At 41.5% G+C, this 26,091-nt stretch overlaps 1 protein-coding gene across 3 annotated transcripts; it reads left to right on the top strand.

Annotated features, from left to right (window-relative positions):
• Positions 1–5,160: 5,160 nt before the first annotated feature.
• On the top strand, positions 5,161–22,486 carry LOC310937336 (polypyrimidine tract-binding protein 2-like). Of its 3 annotated transcripts, none has more exons than XM_083901567.1 (14): positions 5,161–5,252; positions 7,551–7,578; positions 9,974–10,034; positions 15,021–15,193; positions 16,202–16,342; positions 16,432–16,587; positions 16,692–16,802; positions 16,899–17,109; positions 17,240–17,355; positions 19,769–19,802; positions 20,414–20,506; positions 21,235–21,451; positions 21,592–21,669; positions 22,319–22,486. In XM_083901567.1, exons 1-14 carry the CDS (start codon positions 5,245–5,247, stop codon positions 22,446–22,448), a joined length of 1,557 nt encoding a protein of 518 aa, XP_083757693.1. In that variant the 5' UTR covers positions 5,161–5,244; the 3' UTR covers positions 22,449–22,486. The 3 variants fall into 3 exon arrangements, with proteins under 3 accessions (XP_083757693.1, XP_083757694.1, XP_083757695.1); XM_083901568.1 differs by having other exon boundaries at positions 16,899–17,097; XM_083901569.1 differs by having other exon boundaries at positions 5,170–5,252; positions 9,974–9,992.
• Positions 22,487–26,091: the final 3,605 nt, after the last annotated feature.

The raw sequence follows: 26,091 nt of genomic DNA on the forward strand, positions 1-26,091 counted from the left end.
CACACACACACACACACATGCATTCTGTCATTGGAAAGGACAAAATGAGGCAAATCTAAATGTGTAGTTGTAGGTCAGTGTGAACATGACAGTGAATCCTGTCTCTTTAGTATCACAGGAGGCGCCTGTGATTTTAATAAACGTGTTCTCTGACCCTGCAGAAATATTCACTCTCAGACGAGATGACATTTTATCTTCCTGCTTGTTTCCACGACACAAATGACATTTGAAGACTTTACTGCTCTCTGTTTAAATGTTTCCATTTCAAACGTGCAGCGCTGCATCACCAGTCTGGAGAGTGTCTGTGCATCAGTGCTGAGGATTACTGCAGGAAGCTGCTCCTACACTTATGTACCTCACACCTGCAGCAAATACAACTCCTTATTAAACCTGTGTGTGTGTGTGTGTGTGTGTGTGTGTGTGTGTGTGTGTGTGTGTGTGTGTGTGTGTGTGTGTGTGTGTGTGTGTGTGTGTGTGTGAGCCCAGAACATAAACACATAACATACAAAGATTCTGAACCACAGACTGTGTAAAAGAGAACCATTTAAGCCCCTGAATAAAGGACTAAAATGTCTCTGTCTGTTTTTAGTCCTTCTTTAAAACCTTGACCTGATGGTCTACAAGGTCGTTCCACAGACCTGGACCAGCAGAGCAGAAGTCCTGGTCCCCCGTTGTTTGGGTCTTAGTCCTGGTGGGAAGGAGAAGGTAAGTGTTTGAAGAGCAGATGGATCATGCTGAGACGATCCTGACTGTTCTGGATGTTCTCCAGCTTCTAAACGACCAATGAGAAGTTTGTTCCAGTGTTTGAGGAAACAAAGGCGAGGATGAGTTTGGAGAAAGAGAGTTGAGTGATGTTCTGCTTGAGTGAGGATCAACTCTCATAGATTGGTGAATATACAATATGTTGTGTGCTGAAACAGCAGAGGTAAACACACTGTGTACAAGGTGGAACCCAGAAGAACCCAGAAGAACCCACAGAACAGTGAGTGGATTCCATGAATCACCATCGCGCTGAAGTTGGCGTCCAGAGCTTCACAGTTGACTGAAGAGGAGACACTTAGTTTTCCTAGAAATGGAACTTGGAACAAAGGAAAAGTGTTTCTCTGGTGTCAAAGCACAACGGACTCAAATTTAAAACCTTTACGATATTTTGACAGATGCACTTTGACGTTTGTAAAACCTTTATTCTATTAGAGAAAGAACATGAATGTTGAAGCTACAGATATGGACACGAACTTTAGCATCGTTAGCCTCCAACATTCTTCTTCTTCTTCTTCTTCAGTGGATCATCTGCCTCCATCTTACCCTACAGACTCCAACACTAATTCACTTAAATATCGTGTTTCTTTGGCAAAGTGTTCTCTGGAGTACGAGGGACAGTTGATCAGAAAGTTGTGAACAGCACCAAGGGGGCGCTGTTAGGCTCAGATATATTCACTGCGTCATATTGTGTGACATATTCACAGAGGCTTTTCCTGCCATCATGGCGACACGTGAGTCACGTGGTGAACTGCACTGTGGGTACGACGTGGCTTTGATGGGTTTTTGTGTTGAACGTGTCACAGTTTGACAAACGTCATCCAATCAAATCACTTTATGCAAATATTCCAGAACGGAAACACAATCCAAACACGTTTATTTAGCTCAAACAACCAGGCTGTTCTCCTCGTTACTGATGGTTTTTTATGTCAGATTAAGTGGACCCAACAAAGGTGGACATGGAGATTATCATCATCATCATCATCATCATCATCATCATCATCATCATCAGACTGCCTAATTCTAACCTACAAAGATTTATTCACTGAAAACAATCACTAACGTTCTTAATCCTGAGGACGTCAGCGAGATGTCAGAGATTTGCTGGAAAACTGAACCCAGTTTGTGTCTCGTGATCAGAATCAGAAGATCATCTGTGATCAGAATCAGAAGATCATCTGTGATCAGAATCAGAAGATCATCTGTGATCTTTGTGTGATCCTCCATCAGCTGAAGATCTTCTCACTGATGCTCTCAGCACAGAGAGTGATGAGTAAAAACGTTGAAACCTCTGGAGATTTACTACATTGGTTTCAAACCTCATCTTCATCCAGATTCTATATGTGTGTGTGTGTGTGTGTGTGTGTGTGTGTGTGTGTGTGTGTGTGTGTGTGTGTGAGCTACCAGAGAAAAGGACTAGCATAAAGAAATAATGCTACAGTATCTGAGTAATATAACATTATTAATAATAATAAGAATTCTAACATTTGTAAATAAAAATACTTTGTTTTGGGTAAATATAATTTATTCTTAGTATAATTATAAAAATATATATATAATTTATTATAATTTTTATAATATAATGTGTGAGAATGATATAACCTTACTCAAGCCTCCTGCTGTTATTTCCATGTTATGTTACCAACCTCTGCACTTTCTATGGATGTGTGTGTACTGTTTTTTTAGTATTTTATTTATTTATTTATTGTTATTTATGTATTTATTTATGTGTGTTTAATTATTACTATTGTATTTTTTTCACTCCACTCTTGTCCATTAATACCAAATGTTAATGGTATTGACTCTGAAATATTGTTTTTGATTTAATTTCAATAAATAAATAGTTGATTTTTGCATGTATATTAAGATCATATATCTATGTTTCAGTCACGAGGATAACGTAAACATAAACCAGTGACATTAGGACTTATTATGACATATTTATTTGTATTTATTAGAATACGATGTTTGATTTAAAGAGATCACTCTGGAAATGTCCAAGTACAAATGCTTGACTGGCATTAAGGGAAACATTAGCAGCATGTCGAGGGAAGCCTTCATTATAACACTCAGCCCTGTGTGTGTGTGTGTGTGTGTGTGTGTGAGGTTAAACAGGGCGACTTTAGCATAATGATTAATCTTGACAGACATACGTCATGCTCCTGGGCTCCTGACAAACGTCACACCCTGGGTGAAGTGAACGTCTAACTGCTTATCTTAAAGGACCTGGGATTTAATTAAAAATGACATTTCCCCAAAGACTTGAGCTTGTGAAGCTGCCATGTTGAAATTAGCTGATGAGGGCTCGTCTGAGCCGGGGGGGAAATAAGCAAACTGTCAAACACTCTGCAAATCACCGCTGTTTATCAGGAAATAACAGTGGACTGACGTCCTGCACAGAGTGCAGCTCACACACTCACAGTGTTAGTAAGAAGAAGGAAAACACACCTGACAAATGTGATGAAGACAAACAATGAGTGAGAGTTAAACACAGGTGAAGGTGAATGAGCTCTTCAGTCTGCACACTAACAGCTGACCACAGAAGTTAAAGGTGCATTATGTAATAAATGATAAAATCCTCCTAATATGTCACAGAGACTCAGGAATAATGTTCATATAACAAACTGAACTCACCAACAACAACAGTACAAACAAAATATTTGCATTAATAAATCATGTTTATGTTTTGAAATCGTGTTTTGGCGTCATGTGGCGCCACCTACCGCCGTCTACCAAGCATTGCAGTCAGTAGAGTCTCAGCTGTCGAGCAACCACGGGTTGAACCAGTTACGTCAGAAAACTAAACCTAAAAGACCTCTGTGTTTTGAATTTGAATGTAGTAACTGTTTTTGGCCACATTCTTACATATGGCACCTTTAAGAAGACGTCTTCATTTTGGGATTTTCTTCTTTTATTCAGATATTCAGAATATGTCTGTTGTTTGATGTGATGAAGTGATTCATGGAGTTTACTCTGCTGTGTCTGACAGGGGGTGTGTTCAAGGATGGACTGAGTATTATTATAAATAATTTATAATATAAATAAATGTCATTGCTGCTAAGTAAGTTAGTCGGCTATTTATACCCACAGTTTTTAATTGGTCACGTTGTGTTTATCATTTCTGTTTATTTCCACTGTTTCTTTTTGAATAGGCCAAAAAAAATAACAACAACTCACATTAATGTAATATCATGTATAATTGAGTCCAAATCCAGATAACGGTGCAGACTGTGCTGTTGTGTGTTTAATGACATTATCTCTTATTTAAGCTCCTTTAAGCTCACTGTTAATGCTCTTAACTTTACTGTTTGTGTTCACTGATGAAGACACTGTACATTCAGGCAGACGTGGACAAACACATCAACACAATGTTAGACAAACAACACAGTTATTGATGAATCTTGTAAATATACAGAAGAATGAGACAAGAACAGGAGAAGAAACAGTCCTTTATTTCTGTGTCCTTATAAAGTTACAGCCAGCGAGGAAGACATTAGAGATCCAGTCTTACATGGAAATGTTACAGAATGAAATGTTGATGTTTGGTCAAAGTCTATAGAACTGTTGCCTTTGTAACCTGCTCCAAATGAAGGTCTTACTGTGTGGAGTTTACATGCTTTTCTCAGTAAACGGATACAAATAGATACAAAATGTTATAAAAGATTTAGAACTTTTATTTATTGAAACAGCTGCTAGTTTTGTGCAAAACCACCAACATTCAGGTACAATACGATGTGCTTATAGTGCAAAAAGGTCACAGTTACAGTAAAACCAACATAACAGTCACAATTGGCTCTTACACAATTAGAGGTAACAATATAAACAACATTAAGGTGCAATGAAAAAACAGGCTATTTTAGCAGAACTATAAGTTACAATAACAACAATATTCAGGTATACCTGCTACAGTTGGCTCTTAGTGCAAAATATTCTGGTGCATAAAGAGGCTGTGTACAATTACAGCTGTACTAGTATTTGTCAAAAAAGTGTTGCAAAGTATAATAATACATTCATTATTTATGGGTTAATGAGTCGCTCCAAACTGCTTCTTAACTCTGTGTTAGACAGACTTTTACACCTGGAGTTTGTTTTCAGTGAGTTTAATTCAGCCATACTTACATAGAAAAAACCTTCAATTATTTATTTAAATACCAATTAATTATTTCAGCATTTCTTTTCTCATCATTTGAATTATTGATTAATTCATTGAAGTCACAGATGTAATTTTATTAATCTTAACCTTTATTAATTGTAATTGTCTTACGTAAACACGTGATTTTATTGTCATTCTTTATTCCCTCTCGTGTTGTTGTTCTTCTTCGGGCTCAGTTACGGACTCGGCAGCTTCGGAACTTTCCGGTCGTTTCCGCCATCGCGTCGTCTCGCCTCCATTTTGCTGTGGTGTGTGCGTGCTTGCGCAGTGTCGGTGTAAAGTGAGGAGAAAGCCGAGCGTAAAGCGGACGTTTGTACAGAATCTCTACAGAAATGGACGGGTAATGTGTTATTATTGTCTTTATTATCACAACACACACACACACACACACACACACAGTGAGGACCGAGGAAATGCGTGATTTTCTTTGTGTTGTTGTTATAACGGGTTTCCGTAGCCACGCGCTCGGTTTGTGCCGTTAGTTAGCGTGTTAGCATAAGTTAGCTAACGCCCTCTGTTTCATTTCATTATTTACCTTTTTAGTGTTGACTGTATAAACCGCGTGTGTGTGTGTGTGTGTGTGTCGTTACGTCGCGTTCATACACTTCCGTCGTCACAGTGTTTCGCTGTGTGCTAACGACGCGGCTGCTGCAGGGTTAGCACAATGCTAACGACCGTACAGTGTTGTTGATCCTTTGTGTTGTAGCTAACTAACATAGCTGTTTCTGAACGAGCAAACTCAAGTCCGTATATAAGGAACATTATGTTTACATTACAACTGAATGTTTTGGACTGATATAAACATGGTATATGTACATGTTAGTGTATTATATGGTCATTGACTTTGTTCAACTGCACCGTTGGTTAACCGTTATGCATTAGTGTAGGATGCATTTGCAATAAATGCAACACATACCATAATATTGTGACGAAGGCTATATGAGTTAATGTGATTCATGTTAATTTGTGAAGTACTTAATATTAGAGTTGTATAATGTATGTACATGCATATGTATGTGTGTGTGTGTGGTGAAGTTAATGTAAGGTGTGGATAAGTATGGAAAAATGTTTGTGTTGTTTCCAGACTATTATCTCACTTTCTAAAATTAAATATATAAACATTTACTAGAGCTGAAACGATTAATCGATTACTAAATTAATCACCAACTATTCTGATAATCTATAATTGGTTTGAAGCCTTTTTTTTTCATGATTAAAACCAGATTTCTGATTGTTTGAGCTTCTTAAATGTGAATATTTTCTTAGTTTCTTTGCTCCACTTAAACAAAGAAATCATTAAAACTGAATCATTTTGGTTTGTGGACAAAACAAAGACATTCTCGAATATCGTCATTTCCAGATTTGACAAACACTGATCAACGTTTTATTTAAACATTTTATGGACCAAACGATTCATCGATTAATCGTGAAAATAATCGTTAGTTGCAGCTCTAATATGTACAAATCAAAACAAGTTACTAACGCACCATAGTTACCTGTACATGAAACTACTGTTACTGACTGTGATTCTCATTTATTTATTATTTTCCATACGTGTCATTGAGCCAATCACCTATAGTGTCTACAGTGACAGTGTCATGTGTCGATGCGAGTTATCTGAGGGCTGGGTTCATGAAAAATGACTGAAGGGTTTTAAAACCATTTGTTTACATAAGAAGCATCTAACAATTGGTATACACATGTTTAATATTTACTGAAAAGTCCTCAGAGGAGTCTGGGAATTTGAGTCTGTAAAAGTATGGAATTTTTGAAATGGAATATTTGTAGGAACTCAGGATCAGAGATATCGTTCAGATATATCTATCATGCATCCCTGCTTTCCATATATATATATATATATATACATGTAGTAAATTTAGTACATATAGTACACGTGGTATCTGAATATTCAGATCATATTCAGAGGTGGTCTGACTCTGACACACATGAACATTTTAAATCTGTTGTGGTCCACTTTGAAGGGCTGATGTTCTGTGACCTGCTGCAGTTCATCCATGACCTAAAGCCTTTTAGCACCTCGAGCACACTGATTTATTTGTGTCCAGAATGATAATCATGAGTATTATTCAGTGTGAAGGGTCTGATGTCTTTTTAAAGCTGCACACAGTGCATTGATGTGATGTGATTTGTGGTTTTTGAGCTGTGCCAACGCTGTCCCGTCAACACACAAACATAACAGACAAACAGACCTGTCTGTAGAGGTGGACTTGATGAAGAAGAAACTACTAAATAGAAATGGTGTACATTTAAATTTGGATTCATACTGGAGTTGCATAATACTAGCTGTGAACTCATGAACTAATAACTGTCCACTTTGTTAAATACCTATAACAATGAGCTCAGCTTCTCTCTGTTGCTGTTAATTATTATGCTTGTTAGCAGTGGAGGCTGATGAAAAAAGCGTTTAAAAATGATTTTTAATATTTTGCCTGTATTGTTGATGGGGGCGGTGCTGTAGCGCCCCCTATTGCTGAGCCTCCACTGCTTGTTAGGCAGACTCCTCCCTCAACAGGCGTTAGTTTTTAAACATTTCTTTGTATTTCTGACTCAATGTAACATATTTTAGTGATAAAATACCAAAATGCACTCGACTCATTGAACTTTCTTTCTGTTTCAGCATCGGCGATGTTACAGTTGGAGTGAAGGTGAGTTTTGTTCTCACATGATACAATTGAATATATTTGCCAATTATCTCCTCATCACATTCATCCACACCAACGTCCGTAGAGAGAATCAGAGTTTTTATCTTACATGGACACCAGAGCTGCTGGTCTACTGCTGCTTCATTTGGTCATAAACTAAGGATTAAAAATCTCAAAACAACACATTTTCTTCATTGATGGAGGCAGCAGGAGTGGCTTAATTTTCCCTGTGGACTTTGGTGCAGGGAGTGAGTGATTTACAAAGCGACACAGACTTAGATGTACTGCAGAATCATTCATATGTGTCAGTATCTCATACAACTACACTCAAGAATCCTCTAGTATAATCATGATTTCTTACCCGTTTTCCCACCTCTGATTCATTTGTTGATCTGACGTTTGTTGAACATTAGTCTTGAGTTTTGTTCTAAAGAGATGGCTGTTTCTTTTGCTCCACAGCAAACATCCATATAAACTCATGATGTGCCTTTAAGATTAGATTTTTTTTCATGTTAAGGTTAGAACAATGTTTTGCAAACATATGTTTTGAGCTTTTATTGCGTTAGACTGACTTTAATTGAATCAGCTGGAGCCATGTCCCTTCTGATCACCAAACAAACCTGTTTCCCTTTGCTTCAGACCACATAACTGCATTTGTCCAGTGTCGGTTGCATTTTTGTCTGCACAAAACAAAGTTAGAGTCTTCTGTGGAAGGGAAATGGAACAGTGATAAAATATTGATTCCTCTGATATGGTGGTCTTTGCCACTCTGTTTATTTCCTCAATATTTCAATGTCAGGAGTAAAGCACAGAGGGTTAGCAGCTGTTGGCTGAGAAATCATGTCTCGGATTCCTGAAGCTCATGCGCCGCATGCTCACATTTTGACCCAAGTCAGACAACTTTATTACCCTTTCAATTTATTTGTGTCACGGCGCTGTGGCAGGCCCGACAACATCTAGTTTATCGTGACCATAAAGAACGTTAGTGACAGAAGAACAATTGGTTCAAATTCAGTACGACAGAAACAAGGAGAGGGTGTATGAAGCCGTTATAAAGTTGTGTGGGTAATGGCTCCCTCGCCAGGTTCCTCGTCATCCCATCAGTCAGGTTTAAGAGCACTAGGCGCCCGTCGGCTCCAGCAGAACTCTTGGGACTCGCCGAAGCTCAAGATGAAATGACACATCTTGACATCTTAAATTCAGCCAGATTAAACCCACACCAGCAGAGGAGGAGGAGGAGCCAATCCACTCCGCTGCTTTATGTCCTCTTCCACAGACTCCACCAACCTCCTTTTAGTTCCCTTTAAGACAGAGTTCTGGTTATGAGATACTGTCAGAGAACCAGCACGAAGACGTGCACGTTCACTCTGACTGAAAACACGTCCACCAGAAGAAACACAACGTTAAACAGACTGTAGACAGTTACCAAAACACTTGCATGCTGAACTGTTTGCCTTCTCTGTCGATGATATTGTGGTTATTAGGGATGTGAATCTCTGGGTGGCTCGTGATTTGATTCTGATTCTCAGGGTCACGATTCAATTCAAACGATTCTCGATTCAAAAATTGATACAATGCATAGTGTGGCATCAAAACAATAGAGTTTGTATAAGATAATGTGATCACACAAAGGCAAACTTGAGACAAAAGTTAACATTTATTCGTTCAAAACAAATAAAAATGTACTTACTGTACAACAAAAATAACTTGCATAAATAAAAGCTTAGACTAGCTGCCCTTTTCTCCCAGAAGTTACACAAATAAACTGTACACAAATAACACAAACTGGTGTTTTGTGTGGTTTTTCAAAATAGCAAAATAGAAACTTTAAAAAAAAATCAATTTTTGAAGTTTATGAATTGATTCAGAATTGTGGATGATTAGAATCAGGTTAGGGTTAGATTTTTTTTCCCCTACCGGATATACTGGAAACTGTAACCACCCACTCCCCGCTCCAACGTTGATCATTAAAATGATTGATTTTAAATTATATCACAGCACATAGGATTCATTGATTCACTTCATAACCTCAAACATGTTATTTTGGGACTTTCATGTTTGAAGTCCATTGTTCTGATTTAGCCCAGTGACACAAAAAGACACCAGTAGACAGCAGCTCCTGTGTCCCCATGTGAAAAATCATTTTATTTCAATGAGTGGTTATACAAAGTGACATTGTGAAAACGCTCACTTTGAGCTCAGAGCTGTCTGTCAGCCTCGACTACAGTGTGTGTCAGTACCTCACACAACCCAGTGATCCCTTTAAAGCGTCTTTAGAGAGCTGTGTTTTGTCGTCGTCGTTGAAGGCTCGTCTAGAAAGTGGAAGTTTCTATTTTTCCCGTGTTTTTCTACAACTGTCTGACTCGTCTGTCTCTGTCTTTGTATTATTTGTCCACAGAGAGGATCAGACGAGCTGAGTATGTACAACAGTCCCAACTCTGGCATGAGCAGTATCAGTGGTGAGTTGGTTCCGACCACCCCTGATCAGGGCGGGGCTATTGACAGACTGTGCATGAAGTCGTTTGATCAGCAGCGACATGCGGCGGTGAGCGGAATCAAAGGCTGCAGCTAACACAGGCTACATGTGCGGAGCTGTTCTCTGGTGTTGGAATAACATCACGCTCCTCTGTAGGTGGGCACCCACACACCACAGCATGTGACTGGAACACACACAGTCAGGATCGCTGCGTCTTCGTTCCCTCTCGCCGTTAGGACGGCGTCAGAAGTGTCTCAGAGACGACTGCAGAATTAAAGACGACAGCGAAAGCTGCAAAGAGGACATGTACAAAGTTAGACTATCAAAATAAAGTGTTTAAGGCGCACACACACACACACACACACACACACACACACGCGCGCACACACACACACACACACACACACACACACACACACACACACACACACACACACACACACACACACACACACACACACAAGGGTTTTGAGACTGGTCTCTTTAATTAAATTCCCAGACTGCCTCTGCTACTCACTGCCCACATCCAAGTCCATGTCACCCCAGGGAAGATAGAACTTCTCATGCTGCCTCTGTGTTTATAGCAGCAGAATATCAACCGCTGAGCTTGAATAACTGCTTTTGTATAAATGGAGGCCGAATAGTTTATTCAGTGAAGGACCTTCTATTCCTGCTGAAAGAAAGGAGGGTTTGTGTAGAGTCCAACTTTTATTTTTGATGAAATAAAAATGTTTTGACTGTTGGAAATGGTTTCATTACAGCAGCGGTTGTCATTTTAATGACCATTTTAATCTGATGATAATGACACATAGTCTAATATTTAGTATTTATCCCTTTCAAAAACAACCTGACCACACTAACATTTACTTAGGGCTTAAAGTTTTCAGTCACATCATTGTATTCAGTGCTTAAAGCAGGCCACGGAAACACCACAGCACACTGTCTCTGCAAATGTGAACGATGCAAAGATACAGAATAAGAAAATCACAATGAAAATGTTAGCAAACTACTTACAAGAAATGAAGGTGAACTCAGCTGACCTGTAGCCTGTTCTGAACAAACAAACGTTTCTGCTTAATCACAAGCATCAATGTTCTGAAGGTTCTGTGTCTTTGTCTCAGACAGATCTCACTGCTGTGTTAATGTTGTTCTGATTCTCACTGCTGTGTTAATGTTGTTGTGAAGGCTGAGACTGTTCTGCTGCCACGCTTGAGACTAGAATCACCAGAGCCACGTTGGCTGGAGTTAGGGAACATTTTGTCAGAGGGAAGTGAATAAAATCACCAAGGCTCTCTCTGAATGTGGGATTCTCTGATCCTGCAATCTGCTCCTTCTTTACTGGCGACAAAGCTGCACATGGACAGAGTCAAGGTGCTGTCAGTGTCTCAGTATGGAGGAGCATTGTGAACGGTGTCGAGGTCCGAGTTGATGACAGAATGACTAAATGCACTGAATGCTCCAGGGATGTACTGATGTGCTCTAAATGGCCTGCATCAGTAGATTTAATAGCACAGGATTACGGCTGCTGGTCCACTGCTACAGGTGCTTATTGACAGTACAGTGACAGTAGATCATTCACTTTGGCTCAGGCTTTGTCTGACATTAGGGGAAGACAGAAGCTATGAGTCAGAATGTGAATTCAATTCTTTATATTCTTTGTTTGTTTTGTTCATTATGTGTGTGAGACGGAAACGTAAAGCGATGTAAAGATCAGCCATATTTGAAGTTGACCTGAAGGAGCTTGGTGGCTCAAGCTGTGGCTTCTCATTTACATTCTCCATAGAAGGCTTGTCTGTGATTCGCCAGGATTCCACTGAATGTTTTAGCTGTCTGGCCACAGAGCTGCACACTGGTCCACACTGGTCCACAGAGCTGCACACTGGTCCACACTGGTCCACAGAGCTGCACACTGGTCCACAGAGCTGCACACTGGTCCACAGAGCTGCACACTGGTCCACAGAGCTGCACACTGGTCCACAGAGCTGCACACTGGTCCACACTGGTCCACAGAGCTGCACACTGGTCCACAGAGCTGCACACTGGTCCACAGAGCTGCACACTGGTCCACAGAGCTGCACACTGGTCCACAGAGCTGCACACTGGTCCACAGAGCTGCACACTGGTCCACAGAGCTGCACACTGGTCCACAGAGCTGCACACTGGTCCACACTGGTCCACAGAGCTGCACACTGGTCCACAGAGCTGCACACTGGTCCACAGAGCTGCACACTGGTCCACAGAGCTGCACACTGGTCCACAGAGCTGCACACTGGTCCACAGAGCTGCACACTGGTCCACAGAGCTGCACACTGGTCCACAGAGCTGCACACTGGTCCACAGAGCTGCTGGGTGTTGACGGATAGAGCTCACGTAGCAATAGTAGAACAGTGGCGTCATGTGGAATCCCTTTCCGCCGGCTGAGCTCTGCAGTAGCGTGGTGACCACATGACATATTTTGAAAATATACTGAAATGTATGAATACCAGTTTGGGACGAATACACGCTAGGTTTCGTTACGCCCCTATCCAGTTGTGTTCATGATAATATAAATAATATGATATATATAACTATCACTATAGGTGCGTTTGTAGCATCAGGCATGCAGTCTTATTTGGTAGTAGAAAACCCACTGGTTATTGTTAATTAATGATTTAAATTTGCCTCTCTGTGAACTAGAGGGACTTTAACTGCTCTGGAGGAGTTGCACAGTTTGGGCCAGTTTAGTACATGTAAATAATTTAGTTTATACCTTGATTTGGGTGTAAAAAGAATGATGATTATTTATTATTATCCCAAAGTCTCGTACTCAGCCCTCCATCCCCCTCCCTGATTAATTGCACCGTGTCTTTGTTAATAAAATAGGTGATTGCGTGTGTGATGTTAGTGTTTTTGTCTGCTGTTATGGTACAGACATCACGTTAGAGCCACTAACACATACTTGGCTCTCAGACTGTTGCAGTGTGTGTTCCCCAGAGGACAGAACTGCTTCAGGTGTCTTCTTTGCCTTTGTTAGCATATTATCAGCCAGCTTTAACTGACAGTGAAGGGGCTTAGTTTATCTTCATCCTCTCTCTGTGTGTGTGTGAGAGAGACTTAAACTGCAGCACTTTTGCATTTCAGCAGCCGAGGTAAATAAAGGCCCTGGCCACAATTTCAGGAGATGTGGCAATAAAGTAGTCGGTTGATTGGCCAGCAGCTGCTGCTAATGGAAAACTCTGGCAAGCTATTGACTTCACCGGTTAGGAAGGTTGCAAAAGCTTTGTAATAAAGTGACTGGATGCTGGTTTTATCGTCTCCTCGTGGTAGTTCTTAAGACGTGCTGTTGTCCAACCACGTCACACATCAGATGTGGAGAATTTCATAGGGTGTTAGTGAGAAATGTCACAGAATAGTTCAATAACAAATAAAAACCACTGTGAGCAGTTATTACCAAGAAGACCGTGCTCCTGTCCTTTAAAAGGTTAGAGGAAAACAAACCACGTATGTGTAGAAGTAGAAAACTCTTTATTATCACTATTTCTTTACCTCAAACATCTCTAAAGAACACAAAAGAAAAGGTTTTAAATGTATTCATTATGCATCAAAATAACGTAAAGTCACTCTTGAGTTGAGGACACAACTGTCTGATCATTGGTGCATCACTGCTCTATGATCTCATTGATCGTGACACAGATCTCCAATGAGATTGTGTTGTTGTGAAAAGTGTGAAAACACTTTCTGGTATAAAACGATAAAATAAGACGAGGAAACAGTTTACCGAATTAATGAGAAGCACAGATTAAATAAATGCATTTATCTGAAGAATCCTCTCAATGGTACGAGCATCGTTACAGTTTAAGCCCTAACCCTCCTCATACTTTAGAACCATTGTTCAGGTGCTTTAATGATGGACTTTTTAGACATTTTAAGACAAAGTTTAACCCAATGGAAACACAAGATAATATGTTTTCTTCTCATGAAAAGAGTCGTGTAATGTTTTTAAGCGGTTTGTCTGTAAAGAGCCATCTTCTCTTACCTTTCAGAAGGATTTTAAATGTAGAATAAAGGAAGTAGTTACCAAAAGTTAATTAGCTGAGACATATGGACAGTTCCCACTGACGTGTGACTGTTTGTCTTGGTCTTATGGTAAAAGTGATTTTAATCTCAATGATTAATCTGTGATGTCCTTGTAAAACAAAGGTTTGACTGTAAATGAGATGGGTAACACACACACACACACACACACACACACACACACACACACACACACACACACACACACACACACACACACACTGTCCTTCAGCTGCAGTTACCTTACATTACATCATCCTTCTGTCAGTTTGATTGTTACCTGTGTGTATGTAGTTGTGTTACTTTGTTGCTCTTTTCAATCTGGGTGGATTAAAAAGAAGTTGTCAATAGAATTGAAGAAGAGATTTTAAATTTACCTTTAGGAATTCAACTAAGGATACTTTTTTTTTATAACTAATTTATGTGTCAGTTATTTGAATCCATGAGTCGTTTGGTCCATGAAGTGTCAGAAAATGTCGAATGTTTTTCCCAAATCTCAAAATGATGTCTTGTTTTGTCCATAAACCAAAATGCTCAGCTGCAGTTGTTCCTTTCAAAGAGCCGTTCAAAAGACCGGCTCATTTTAATATTTATTTAGTTTTAAGAATCCAGTGCTGAACTGAGACACTCCCATGAAGGCAGTGTGGACAACTCAGATGTGGTTATGTGATATTTACATATCAAAGTATCACAGTGTTCTCTGTAAGGAGGAGCTAGTGTGAGCTGCTCTCAACTCCATCATTACTACTACTCTATTTGTTTCTTAATCTAGATGTTTGTGATTCTTTGTTATTGATACTCATCACTATTTAAGATGCTGACACTGTCTAGGTACAGTCATTAATATGAAGCACTACTCCAGTCAACATGATGATGCTGATTGGTCTGACTGGTGATGAATCTGTGCTTCTTTCAGATGGAGCTTCCAATGGCAGTGACAGTAAAAAGCTGAGGGTGGAGGAGGCTCCTCCCTCCCGTGTTCTCCACATCAGGAAGCTGCCCAACGAGGCCTCGGAGACAGAAGTCATCTCCCTCGGTTTGCCTTTCGGCAAAGTCACCAACATCCTCACGCTGAAGGGAAAGAACCAAGTGAGTGGAATTAAGCGACTCACGACGAGGTGGATATACGTGTTTTAGAGAACCTCAGTTTCTCCAGTTGCCATTTAAATGTGCTGAATGTGAACTTGACAAACATGTTTTAGAGGTTTTAATTAGTTGTAGCTTCAGTGTGACATTGAAGCCTCTGTCACGTTTACCTCTACAGACGTAGCATATACGAGACAACGTAGCATTAATGCTACACTTCCCCATCCCGTGACAACAATGCTATCTTTAGCCCAGAGACTCCAGAGTTGAATGTTTGTCACAAAGCCAGATCGTGTCCATTTGTTTCAGTGACTCTCTGGAGTCAGATGAAGGTAAGTTGATCAGGATACTGCAGGAACAATGACCTCTCTGACTCTTTACAAACTCATAAATAACATGGGGCGAATTATAAGGATCAGATATATTCAGTCTGTCCAGTTTAAAGTGGACAGTGAACTCTGACAGGTTTGACCCAGAAATGCTTCTGTTAATTATTGCTGCGTCTGGTTCATAGAAAGCTCTATACAGTACTGCCTCCTGCTGTCGTACACTTACAACTGTTTTAATCAACAGTTGTTGCTCTTTTTCACACATAAACAAAAACAGGTTTAAATTGTAAACAGGAATTCACAGAGAGTTGGATGTTTTCCTGCTGGTGCTTTTCCTCGTCTTGTTCAGTCAAGAACCATGTTAGTCATGTGACCGTGTGATGATCCTTGGAAATGTCAGGTTATCTGGAGCTGCATCTGAAACACAGCTCCACACTAAAGCCTGACAAACGAACATGAGTGTTGGTGTGATAAGGTTTTGGTGCTTTTCCACTACACAGTCACAGCATGGTGCTGCTTTTGAGCTGAGCTGATACTATATGCTCTGTGCCGGGACTGTGTGGTGGAAAAGCACCATCTGTAGTATTGGCATATGCAGGTCAATACTATTTATCTACTTATTAGCTCCATTTCTAAAATAAATGTCATATTGTATTCTAAACGATGTTTCCTCAACTTCCAGGCATTCTTAGAGATGGGGACAGAAGAGGCAGCCATCACTATGATCAACTACTACACCACAGTGACTCCACACGTCCGCAATGCCCCCGTCTATATTCAGTACTCCAATCACAAAGAACTCAAAACTGATGCTGGAAATCAGGTCGGTTAAAACGTCAAACTATACTTCTGCCAGAGGCTGTGTGTGTTAATATTTGACATGTTATAGTTCTGATTTCTCTGTGTTATTAGCGGACCCAGGCGGTGCTGCAGGCGGTGACAGCTGTGCAGTCTGGTGGGTCACCAAGTTCAGATGTTCAAGAAGCTCTGGCTGCAGCCTCCAGTCCAGTGCTGAGGATCATCATCGACAACATGTTCTACCCTGTGACGCTGGACGTGCTCCAGCAGGTGAGGAATTGTTTGACTTGAGATTGTTCTCATGTTAAGGAATATTCATCATATATAAATATGTGTAAATGTTTTTTTTATTATTATTATTATTTTGTGGGCAGATTTTCTCCAAGTTCGGCACAGTCATGAAGATAATCACATTCACCAAGAACAATCAGTTCCAGGCTCTTCTCCAGTTCAGTGACCCTGTAAATGCACAGCAGGCCAAACTGGTAAGAGGTCATTTATTCAGCTGCAGCTAACACTAACCAGGGGTAAAGATGTAAAGGTGAAACACACCACATGGTGATTTTGTTTTCCCCTGACAGGCATTGGATGGTCAGAATATCTACAACTCCTGCTGCACGCTGCGCATAGACTTTTCAAAGCTGGTGAACCTCAACGTAAAGTACAACAACGATAAGAGTCGCGACTACACGCGTCCTGAACTTCCTGCTGGTGACGGACAGCCGAGTATTGATCACTCAGTGACGGTCGCCTTCAGTAAAGATTCCAACTCCCTCCTCGGTAAGATCCCAGGTATATCACACTTTTTTTTTTATCTTGTTTTTTCTGTTGATTATTTTTGACCTATTAGCATATTGTATTCCTCAATGACTTAAAGTGCTGCTCTCCATTCCATGATGATTGTGTGTGTGCTTCCTGTCAGGAGCCCTGAGCCCTCTGAGCGCGGCGGCGGCGGCTGCTGCTGCTGCAGGGAGGGTGGCCCTCGCTGGACAGACGGGGTCCAGCGGGGTCCTGCTGGTCAGCAACCTCAACGAGGAGGTCAGTAACACAAGTCCAAACAGAACAGTCAGATATGGACCATCTAAGGCTAGACTTCACACATACCCATCACTCTCATTCCTCTGTTGTTTTTTTGTTTTTTTGAAGCTTGTAATGGTCAGTTTTCATGCTGCTGTTTTCATTGTTTTATTGCTTTGTGTCTCTGGATTAGGATTAATGGGATTAATCTTTAAGTAAATATTTGACCTGAGTCACTAGGTTTGGGAGGATGTGACAATACGCTGACAAGCTTATCCTGTCACACATAGTCTTGTATTGTAAAAATGTGCATTCAAGGCTTGAATGTTAGTGAAATAGACCGACATCACTTCAGAAAGAAACCTTTTTAAGATTCATAAAAGGAAATGGGCCAATCCTTGTCGTTACATTTCCATAAGCTTTTAGATGTGTGTGAATACAGATATTATAGTGCTGTATGCACTAGGTTAAAGCGCATTAACGCATGACACGTTTCCATGACGACTGACCGGAAAAAGACGCGCACGACGTCATGTTTACGTGCCGCGACACCTGAGTCCAGACACCGTTTACCAGTTAGCTTTGTTGTTTGTGTATTAGCTCCTTTTAGCGCCGTTAGAGTTAGCCCACAGTGGAACTGGAGCAGTCTGTTTATTAAAGGAAAAGAGCAGCGCTAACAAATAACCAGCGTACCTGTGTACTGTGTATGTGTGCCTCTGTTTTTAAAGGTAAGCGTTACTTTAGAGACTCATTTTAACAATCGGGAGTCACGTAACCATGACCTCACACGCGTCTTTTTCTGGTCAGTCGTCATGGAAACATGCCGTGCGTTAACATTGTCGCCGTTGACGCGTTAACGTTTGACAGCATTTTGTCATTTTGTCACTGTTAATTAACACGGGACTATATTAGAAACTTAATGTCACAATTATCCTGTTCAAATAAATAGAAAGTCACTATAATATGGGTAAGCCCCGCCCCTAACGGTCACTGAATTGCCCTAAGCCTTAACATTTTCCATAGATATGGAGATATTAGTTTAAATATAAGGCACGTTTTTTTTGTCTAACCGTTTCTTTGCTGTTTCTCGTGCCTTTGTGTTGTTTTTCTTTTGTTTTTTCCTCCATGATGTCCTCATAAGAGGGGGATTTGTCACTTTCCATCAGCACCACAGCAAAAACAATCCCCCTGTTTCTGCTCTGATGTTCTGGCCTTCCCTCCTCTTGTCAGACTGTATCTAACTGGGCTAACTGTCTCTCCTCTGTTTTTCTCTCTAAGCTCTGCTCACCTCTCCTCAGCTCATATGAAAGCTCATATGAAATCATTTCCTGATCTCCTAACCTGTGTCTCAGTTCTGGGAACAACTACCTGCCTCTCTGAAGTGCTTGCTCGCTGTCTCTCCTCCCTGTTCCTCTGCCTTTGTCCTTCTGTGACTCGAATAGCCTCTAATTTGTCTCTTTGACTCATGAGTCTGTTCTCTCTGAGCGTATGACGGTGGAGCCTCTCACAGTATCTAACTCCACCTGTGACGATCCTGTGAAGATACTGTGCTTCAGTCTTCTCTCAGCTTCTTGGACTTGTGTGAACGCCACATTTAGCTCGAGTGGCCTTCACGTCAACTCCTGCATGCTGGAGCTGCTGTTTGAAAACTGCATGTCCTCTGAACTAATGTTTCCCCCCTCAGCTTCTCCTCATGTTGTTGTAAAACCATTCTCCTGTGCTGAAAGATAGTAGATCTTCAGATTTCTGACCTGCTGCATGTTGTTTTTACTCCATGGTTATGACTTTATATTGCTCTCTCTCTCTATTTATATATTTTTATTATGATTTTGACAGAATGTACCTTTACCCCATGCTTGTCCAGGGTGAACTACATTCTGGCACAAGTGCTGTATTTTGACTAAAGGAAACATTGATCCAAGCCATTATCTCTGACCAAACTACCTGCATTATTCCAGTGTACTGACCTATATTTTATTTTTTGTCCCTCCCCCTCTTCACTTTTTTATTTTTTATTTTTACCCCAATTTGCATATGCCTCCCCATCCCTCCCCATCCCTCCCTCCCTCCCTCCCTCCCCTCCTCTCTCTCTCTTTCTCCCTCCCTCCCTGCTCTTTCTGTCCCCCCCCCCTCCCCCCTCCATTGGTCCTGCCTCTCCCTCCATTTGCTGGTGGGGCATTTTTAACCCCTCATATCATCACCCTGCCTAAATTAATGACCGCTCCCCCCCCCCCCCCTCCTCCTCCTCCTCCTCCTCCTCCTCCTCCATGACCCAACCACCTCCATCACTCTCCGGGGGGAAAAACAAAAACCACCATTCCTCCTACCTACCTCCGTTCTGGATCGATCTGTCCATCTCTACCTCCGCTCCGCTCCGACTCTTCTACCTCTCTACCTGTCTCACGCTGCTTGTTGCTCTTCTCTCCCTCTAAAGATGGTTACGCCCCAAAGTCTGTTTACCCTCTTCGGTATGTTATCGTGAGCTCTCTCTCTCTCTCTCTCTCTCTCTCTCTCTCTCTCTCTCTCTCTCTCTCTCTCTCTCTCTCTCTCTCTCTCTCTCTCTCTCTCTCTCTTCTACCACCTCTTTTTGTTCTGGTTTCATTCTGTCATGATTACATGAGTATTGTTATTGCTGCTATGATATGTTATTATTATTATTATTATTATTATTATTAACACCTACATGTTGGTTTATAATCTGTTAAAGCTCTTTGGCCCACTGTACTGGTTTGGGTTAATGTTTATTACTCAGTGTGTAGTCAGTTAATGCACGATCAAGGCCTTCTTTTCTTCTTGTTGTTGTTGTTGTTGTTGTTGCATGTTGTTTTTATTTATAGCCATGTGACACAGCTTGATAACCTAAGTGTTTAGAGGGTGTCTCTCCTCTCTTGTCTTTTTCTACACATCTCTCACTCTAAAGTCTTCTCTCTCCTCTCTTCTTCTATCTCTACTCTCTCTCTGTTGTCTCTCCTTTGCTTCTTGTCTTGAAACGTCGACCTCTCTCTGGTGTTAACTGTGTCCATGTTTGCTTTCTCTCCACCTCACCTCTCCACCTCCTCGCCCTGCGGCTTTAATGCAGGAGTGTATGGTGATGTCCAGAGGGTGAAAATCCTTTACAATAAGAAGGACAGCGCTCTCATTCAGATGTCTGATGCTAACCAGGCGCAGCTCGGTAAGCACACGTCGTACCAAATATATTCTACTGCTGTGTTTTCTGTCCATTGATAAGTGTTTCTTTCTAATCTGAGCTGACAGTTTGCCATGATAATGATCAATATTGACTGTAGGCTGTAGACTGTAGGCTAACGTCGTTAGCGTTAGCCTACAGTGCAACTGGAGCGGTCTGTTTATAAAAGGAAAAGAGCAGCGCTAACAAATAACCAGCGTACCTGTGTACTGCGTATGTGTGCCTCTGTTTTTAAAGGTTAGCGTTACTTTAGAGACTCATTTTAACAATCGTGAGTCGCGTAACCATGACGTCACACGCGTCTTTTCCCGGTCAGAAACACGCCGTGCGCTAATGTTGACGCCGTTAAACGCCGTTGACACGTTAACGTTTGACAGCACTAATCTATATCAAATATCTTGATGTAAAGGAAACTCCTCTCCATCACTTCCAGTCTCGTCTCATTTTATCTTTCATAATTTCATGCCATGCATGTCATTTGTCATAGGATATTTCACCTTAATTCTATGTGTTTTGCATTGATTTTGTACGCTGTGATTAATTATTGTTTAGTCCAGATCTGTGACTGCGGGAGATTTTGCTGCTGCAAAACGACTAATTCCCTGTTCCTGTTTGACAGACTCACACAGTTTCTCAGTGGTCAAAGTTTCATCTGTCTCATTATTTCTACTTTCACCACATGTTAACTTTGAACTGTGTCTGCGTTGCCAAAGCAATGAGTCACTTGAACGGCCAAAAGATGCATGGGAAGATCATCCGAGTGACGCTGTCCAAGCACCAGACGGTGGCGCTGCCCCGTGACGGCCTGGACGACCAGGGCCTCACCAAGGACTACGCCAACTCACCACTTCACCGCTTTAAGAAACCTGGATCCAAAAACTTCCAGAACATCTTCCCGCCCTCTGCCACTCTGCACCTCTCCAATATCCCGTAAGAATCCTGTTGTTTCCTGTTGTTTCCTGTTGTTTCCTGTTGTTTCCTGTTGTTTCCTGTTGTTTCCTGTTGTTTCCTGTTGTTTCCTGTTGTCCTGGTGAAGTCTGAGTGTAATCTGTCCTCCCTCTTTAAAACAGACAAGATGTGACGGAGGACGACCTGCGACTGCTCTTCTCCAACACTGGAGGCAACGTGAAAGCGTTCAAGTTTTTCCAGTATGTAAACTTTAGAAGATGCACTGTTTTACTGACTGAAGCTGTGTCCAGACTCAGGGAGGACACGTCCTTCAGAGGCTCCTTCACATGAGGACAAATGCATCCTTTTGTCCCTGAGCAGTTCAATTTAATCCAGAATACATTGAACACATCAACGAGGAATTGCTTTTTGAAAAGAGACAAATGATGAGATGGAAACACCTGAGGCGTTCTCTTAAAGACCAGGTCCTAGGCTCAGCTCAGCCAACAGTAAACATTAAAACAACAATAGCTGTAAAGAGAAGTAGAAGAAGAACACGATGATCGTCCTGTTGCAGCTTTGACAGCAGTGAGAGCAGGACGATGGATTCAAACAGAAGGGAAATCCTCTGCACCGCACCAGGACGTCCTGGATCACAACATGCATTATCTCAACACACTCGACATGCAAATTAAATGCTTAATTGCTTTTAAATGCAAGAAATCTCTACTGGATCCTGACTCTGATGGTCTGTAGTGTAGGTTAGTGTGAAGGAAGATTGTCTATGTGGTCCCAGTCTCTAGATTTCAGTCTCAAAAGGATTGTGGACCCTGAGTTTGGACACAGCTCATATTATTGTTATTATTGTTATTTTCCTGTGTGAGTTCACCGCTGTGTCACGTTTCCCAGGGATCGTAAAATGGCTCTGATCCAGATGTCGACGGTGGAGGAGGCGACTCAGGGTTTGATCGACCTTCACAACTACAACATGGGAGGAAACCAGCACCTGAGAGTCTCCTTCTCCAAGTCCACCATTTAAGGATGTGACCCTGACGGTCAGCAATCTTTTCAGACTGTGTCTGGACACTGGGGTTGAGGGTGGGGGGGGGGGGTGATTTCATGGTGTTGTTGCTTGGGTTGTGTTGATGATAACTGTCATTCCTTAAGAGACACTGAAACCTTTGACCTTTTTTTTTAAAGAGAACAGCTGAGTGTAGACCTGTTCAGACCTGATGTTAACATCTGTGTGATCTCATCACAAGAGGACACTGAACACCTGTGTGAACAGGTGTGAACAGGTGTGAACAGGTGTGAACGGGGTCTCTGGCTCCTCTTAACTGTACCTCTGTGTGTTTATGTCAGAGTCTCGACACCATTGATTGTCCCTCTGTATCATAGTTTTGATGTAGATCTATGTTTGTTGGTTTAGTTGAACAGATCCATAGTCATGTGCCTTACTCGACATTATCAACACTTCTCTTCACTATAACTCTCCTCCTATGCTTTAGAGGCACATTGGTATTGATTTTGTTGTTTTGTTGTCCTGCAGACGTCGTTATTACACTTTTTAACACTCTCCTCTTTAGTGAGGAGCAGAGGAGAGGAATGTCGTCAAGTTTTTTTTTTACAGCAGCCTGTAACTGACGCTTTAACTTGAACTTCATTATTCCAGGTCTTTTCAAAGTCTGAGGCTGTGGGGCCACACAACTGAGACACTACAGCACAACAACAACAACAACAACAACATACACACTTGGATATCGTTTGTTTTAAAATGCATCGACATCTGCCATGTTTTGACTTTCTGTCAGAGTGTTTAAGAACACAGTGACTGTAATCTGTGTTAGATTAAGATAGATTAAGATGGTGTTTGTGTGGATGCAGATGGTTTTTGTTTTTAAACACTTTTTAAAAGAAAACAGTGGATTTAACCATAGTTTTCTCACTACATAAACAACACATGAATGCTCTGTGTGGCCCCTCCTCCCTCTCACTTTGACCCCTCCCCCCTCTGCTTTATTCCATAAATATATCATTTTTATCATTTTGGCTCAAGACAAAGGTATTGTTCTTTAAACGTAGCTCCTGGCTAAGTGCTTCTTTCTCTGTGCTTGTGTGAGGTCTAACTGTCGGTGACCATGGTTTTCTGAGCATGTTTAGTGACATAGATCTACGACATAGATCCCACATGAGAAAGTGTTGCATGCCGTGGCAGCAGACAGAAGTCCAGTCCACTGTGATTTCATCGTGACAGTTAACTTGCAGAGGGCTACTCGGTCGGACCAAAGTTCCTGTGCCTTTAGCGTTCCTTTAATTCATCCAAGACAATTGAAAAACGGTTAAATGGATAACGAGATCTTTAATTCCCACTTGTTTTTTATACACTAACATCTCTGGACATGAGGTGTTTGCTCAGAAATAATAGTTCTGTATATTTTTCCTCTAAGTCTTGACTTTTCTACAGCTCAACATGTATGGATTTGGTAAAGTTCTGCGGCACAAATTAAAGGCTGAATTCTTTTCTAACAAAGGAGAGGTGCGACTTGGTGTCCTGCTTTTTGAGTTCCCCCCCTGGTGGTCTCTGGTGTGTACTGCATTACCTGTGTAGCATGTCTAATAAAACTCTTCTGTAGCTCTGCACTCACCTCCTCTGCCTCTCCTCTCTTTTGTCCATCCTCTTCACTCCTGAACAGCAGCTCAGTCTCAGGGTGGGAAGACGAATGTTCTTTAATAATCAGATTGAGCCTCTGATGAATTCTCAGGACAAAGACGTAGATGTTCTCCACGTCTTTCCCACCCTGTCAACTGACAACATCTATTCCTCTGAGATCCTCTGCTCTCCTGACGATCAGTCTGATCTGTCTTCTTCTTCCTCCTCTCACCTTTATCACCTGCATCAATGGCCTCAGCTGTCACTTTACCCAGCTCTCTACATGCTATGCTAATGGCAGCTTAGCTTTGGAGCCTCTTTGCTTCTCAGCGTAGATAATAGAATGTCTAAAGCCTCTCAGGTGTTCTCCACTCTACTCTCACTCTACTTTGTTGTGTAATTCTTGACCTCTGGTTATAATTAGGATTATAATCACTTTACACGTCAATCCTCAGACTTTATCTTCTGCAGCCTTTACTAACTGTGAAGTGACGCAGTCTCTCAGTGCTTTCATGCATCGTGTGCATGACGTGAATTTCATCAAAGCCCGGATTTTGGAATCACTCACAGAGCGTGAGGAACTCAATCTCCGCCCCGCCACTAGGTGGAGTATAAGCTCCGCCCCACCAAGTGGAAAAAAAAAACATTTTGACAACAGAAGAAGTCGTCAGAGTCTGGACCTGGACCTGGACCTGGATCAGGACCTGGACTGACACTCCGACTCCAAACGCTTGAACCAGACGCGTCCGAGGGAGCTGTAGCATCGTTCTCTCCTTCTTTGGTCCAGAATTGTACCGCCACCCGATGGTGAAGTCTGATACTACAGGACTCTAACACTTGGGCGCATGCTGCACGTGTGCAGACGGACACCAGGACCTTTATACACCTGTACTTCTATTTATTGTATAGATTTGATTAAATAGAGTTTTCTTTCTTAACGAACACAAACAAATCACAGAGTAGAGTTTGGTGATAAATGGATCTTATTGGCCACTGTTGACGCCGTCTCTGGACTCCTGTGATTGGCTGACTCCTCCCCCTGATCCTCCTTAGGTCATAGGCTCAGTGTTTGAGTTTGAGGCTTCAGATCACGAACAAACCACCGCTCACTGAAAGGTTTGTTTGAAAGCTGTTATAAAGTTCAGTAAAGAGAACGGAACAATGCATTTGTTCCAGCAGCTGAAACAGCAGCAGAGTGAGTGGGAGAAACCACTTTCTCTGAGGGAGATAAAGGACCGAGTCATTTCCACACTGTGTTCCACCGTGAGACGGGAGAGGAACCTGTTACTGATGTGATTGTGTTTCTTATTTCTAAAGATACAGTTGACAACGGCAGGTTTTATCCACACGCTGAAAAGGTTTCTGTTGTTTTCAGCGTCTGGTTTACGTCCTTGTTTCAAGGGAAAATAAAAGCAAAATGTGAATAATTTCTCTGTCATTTGTTGTTTGATTTAAGAAGAAAAGATGATATTACAGTGAGAGAGAGAGACATGAGGAAGTGTGAGGATATGAACACTTGACTGATCAGAGAGCAGCAGAACAATCATAAAGATGTTTGTGAGCATCAGTTCCTCCTGAAACCACAGTGATTACAGTGAACCATGAGGTTCAGTCTCTGTCTCTAAAAAGGCTGAACATGATGACGATGCTGCAGATGTGTTGATGTGAGATGTCCTCACTTTAGGGACCGAGGTCATGGACAGGACTTTGTGATGATGGACGTTGTGTCAGACGTGGTCTGATGAAGATGATGAAGATGATGAAGATGACGCAGACGGACGAGCTGATCCATCATCACACTGCAGAGCAGATCTCACTCTGTGGAAGTTTCTCACTTCTGGATCCTGCTCTGGAAACAGAGAGGAGATGATGTATGAAGACAAGAGCTGATCAATAACCAGTGAGTCTCTGCTCTCATCACTCTGATCAAAGGCTTCTCTGAAAACACCACATTTATCCTTATTAAAATGGTGGAACAGCTGGACTCGTGCTCGTGTTTCTGCTCGTCTTTAACTGTTAATAAGTGAATATA

Source organism: Microchirus variegatus (assembly GCF_963457635.1).
Source record: "Microchirus variegatus genome assembly, chromosome: 15".
In the NCBI taxonomy this organism is placed as follows: Eukaryota; Metazoa; Chordata; class Actinopteri; order Pleuronectiformes; family Soleidae; genus Microchirus; species Microchirus variegatus.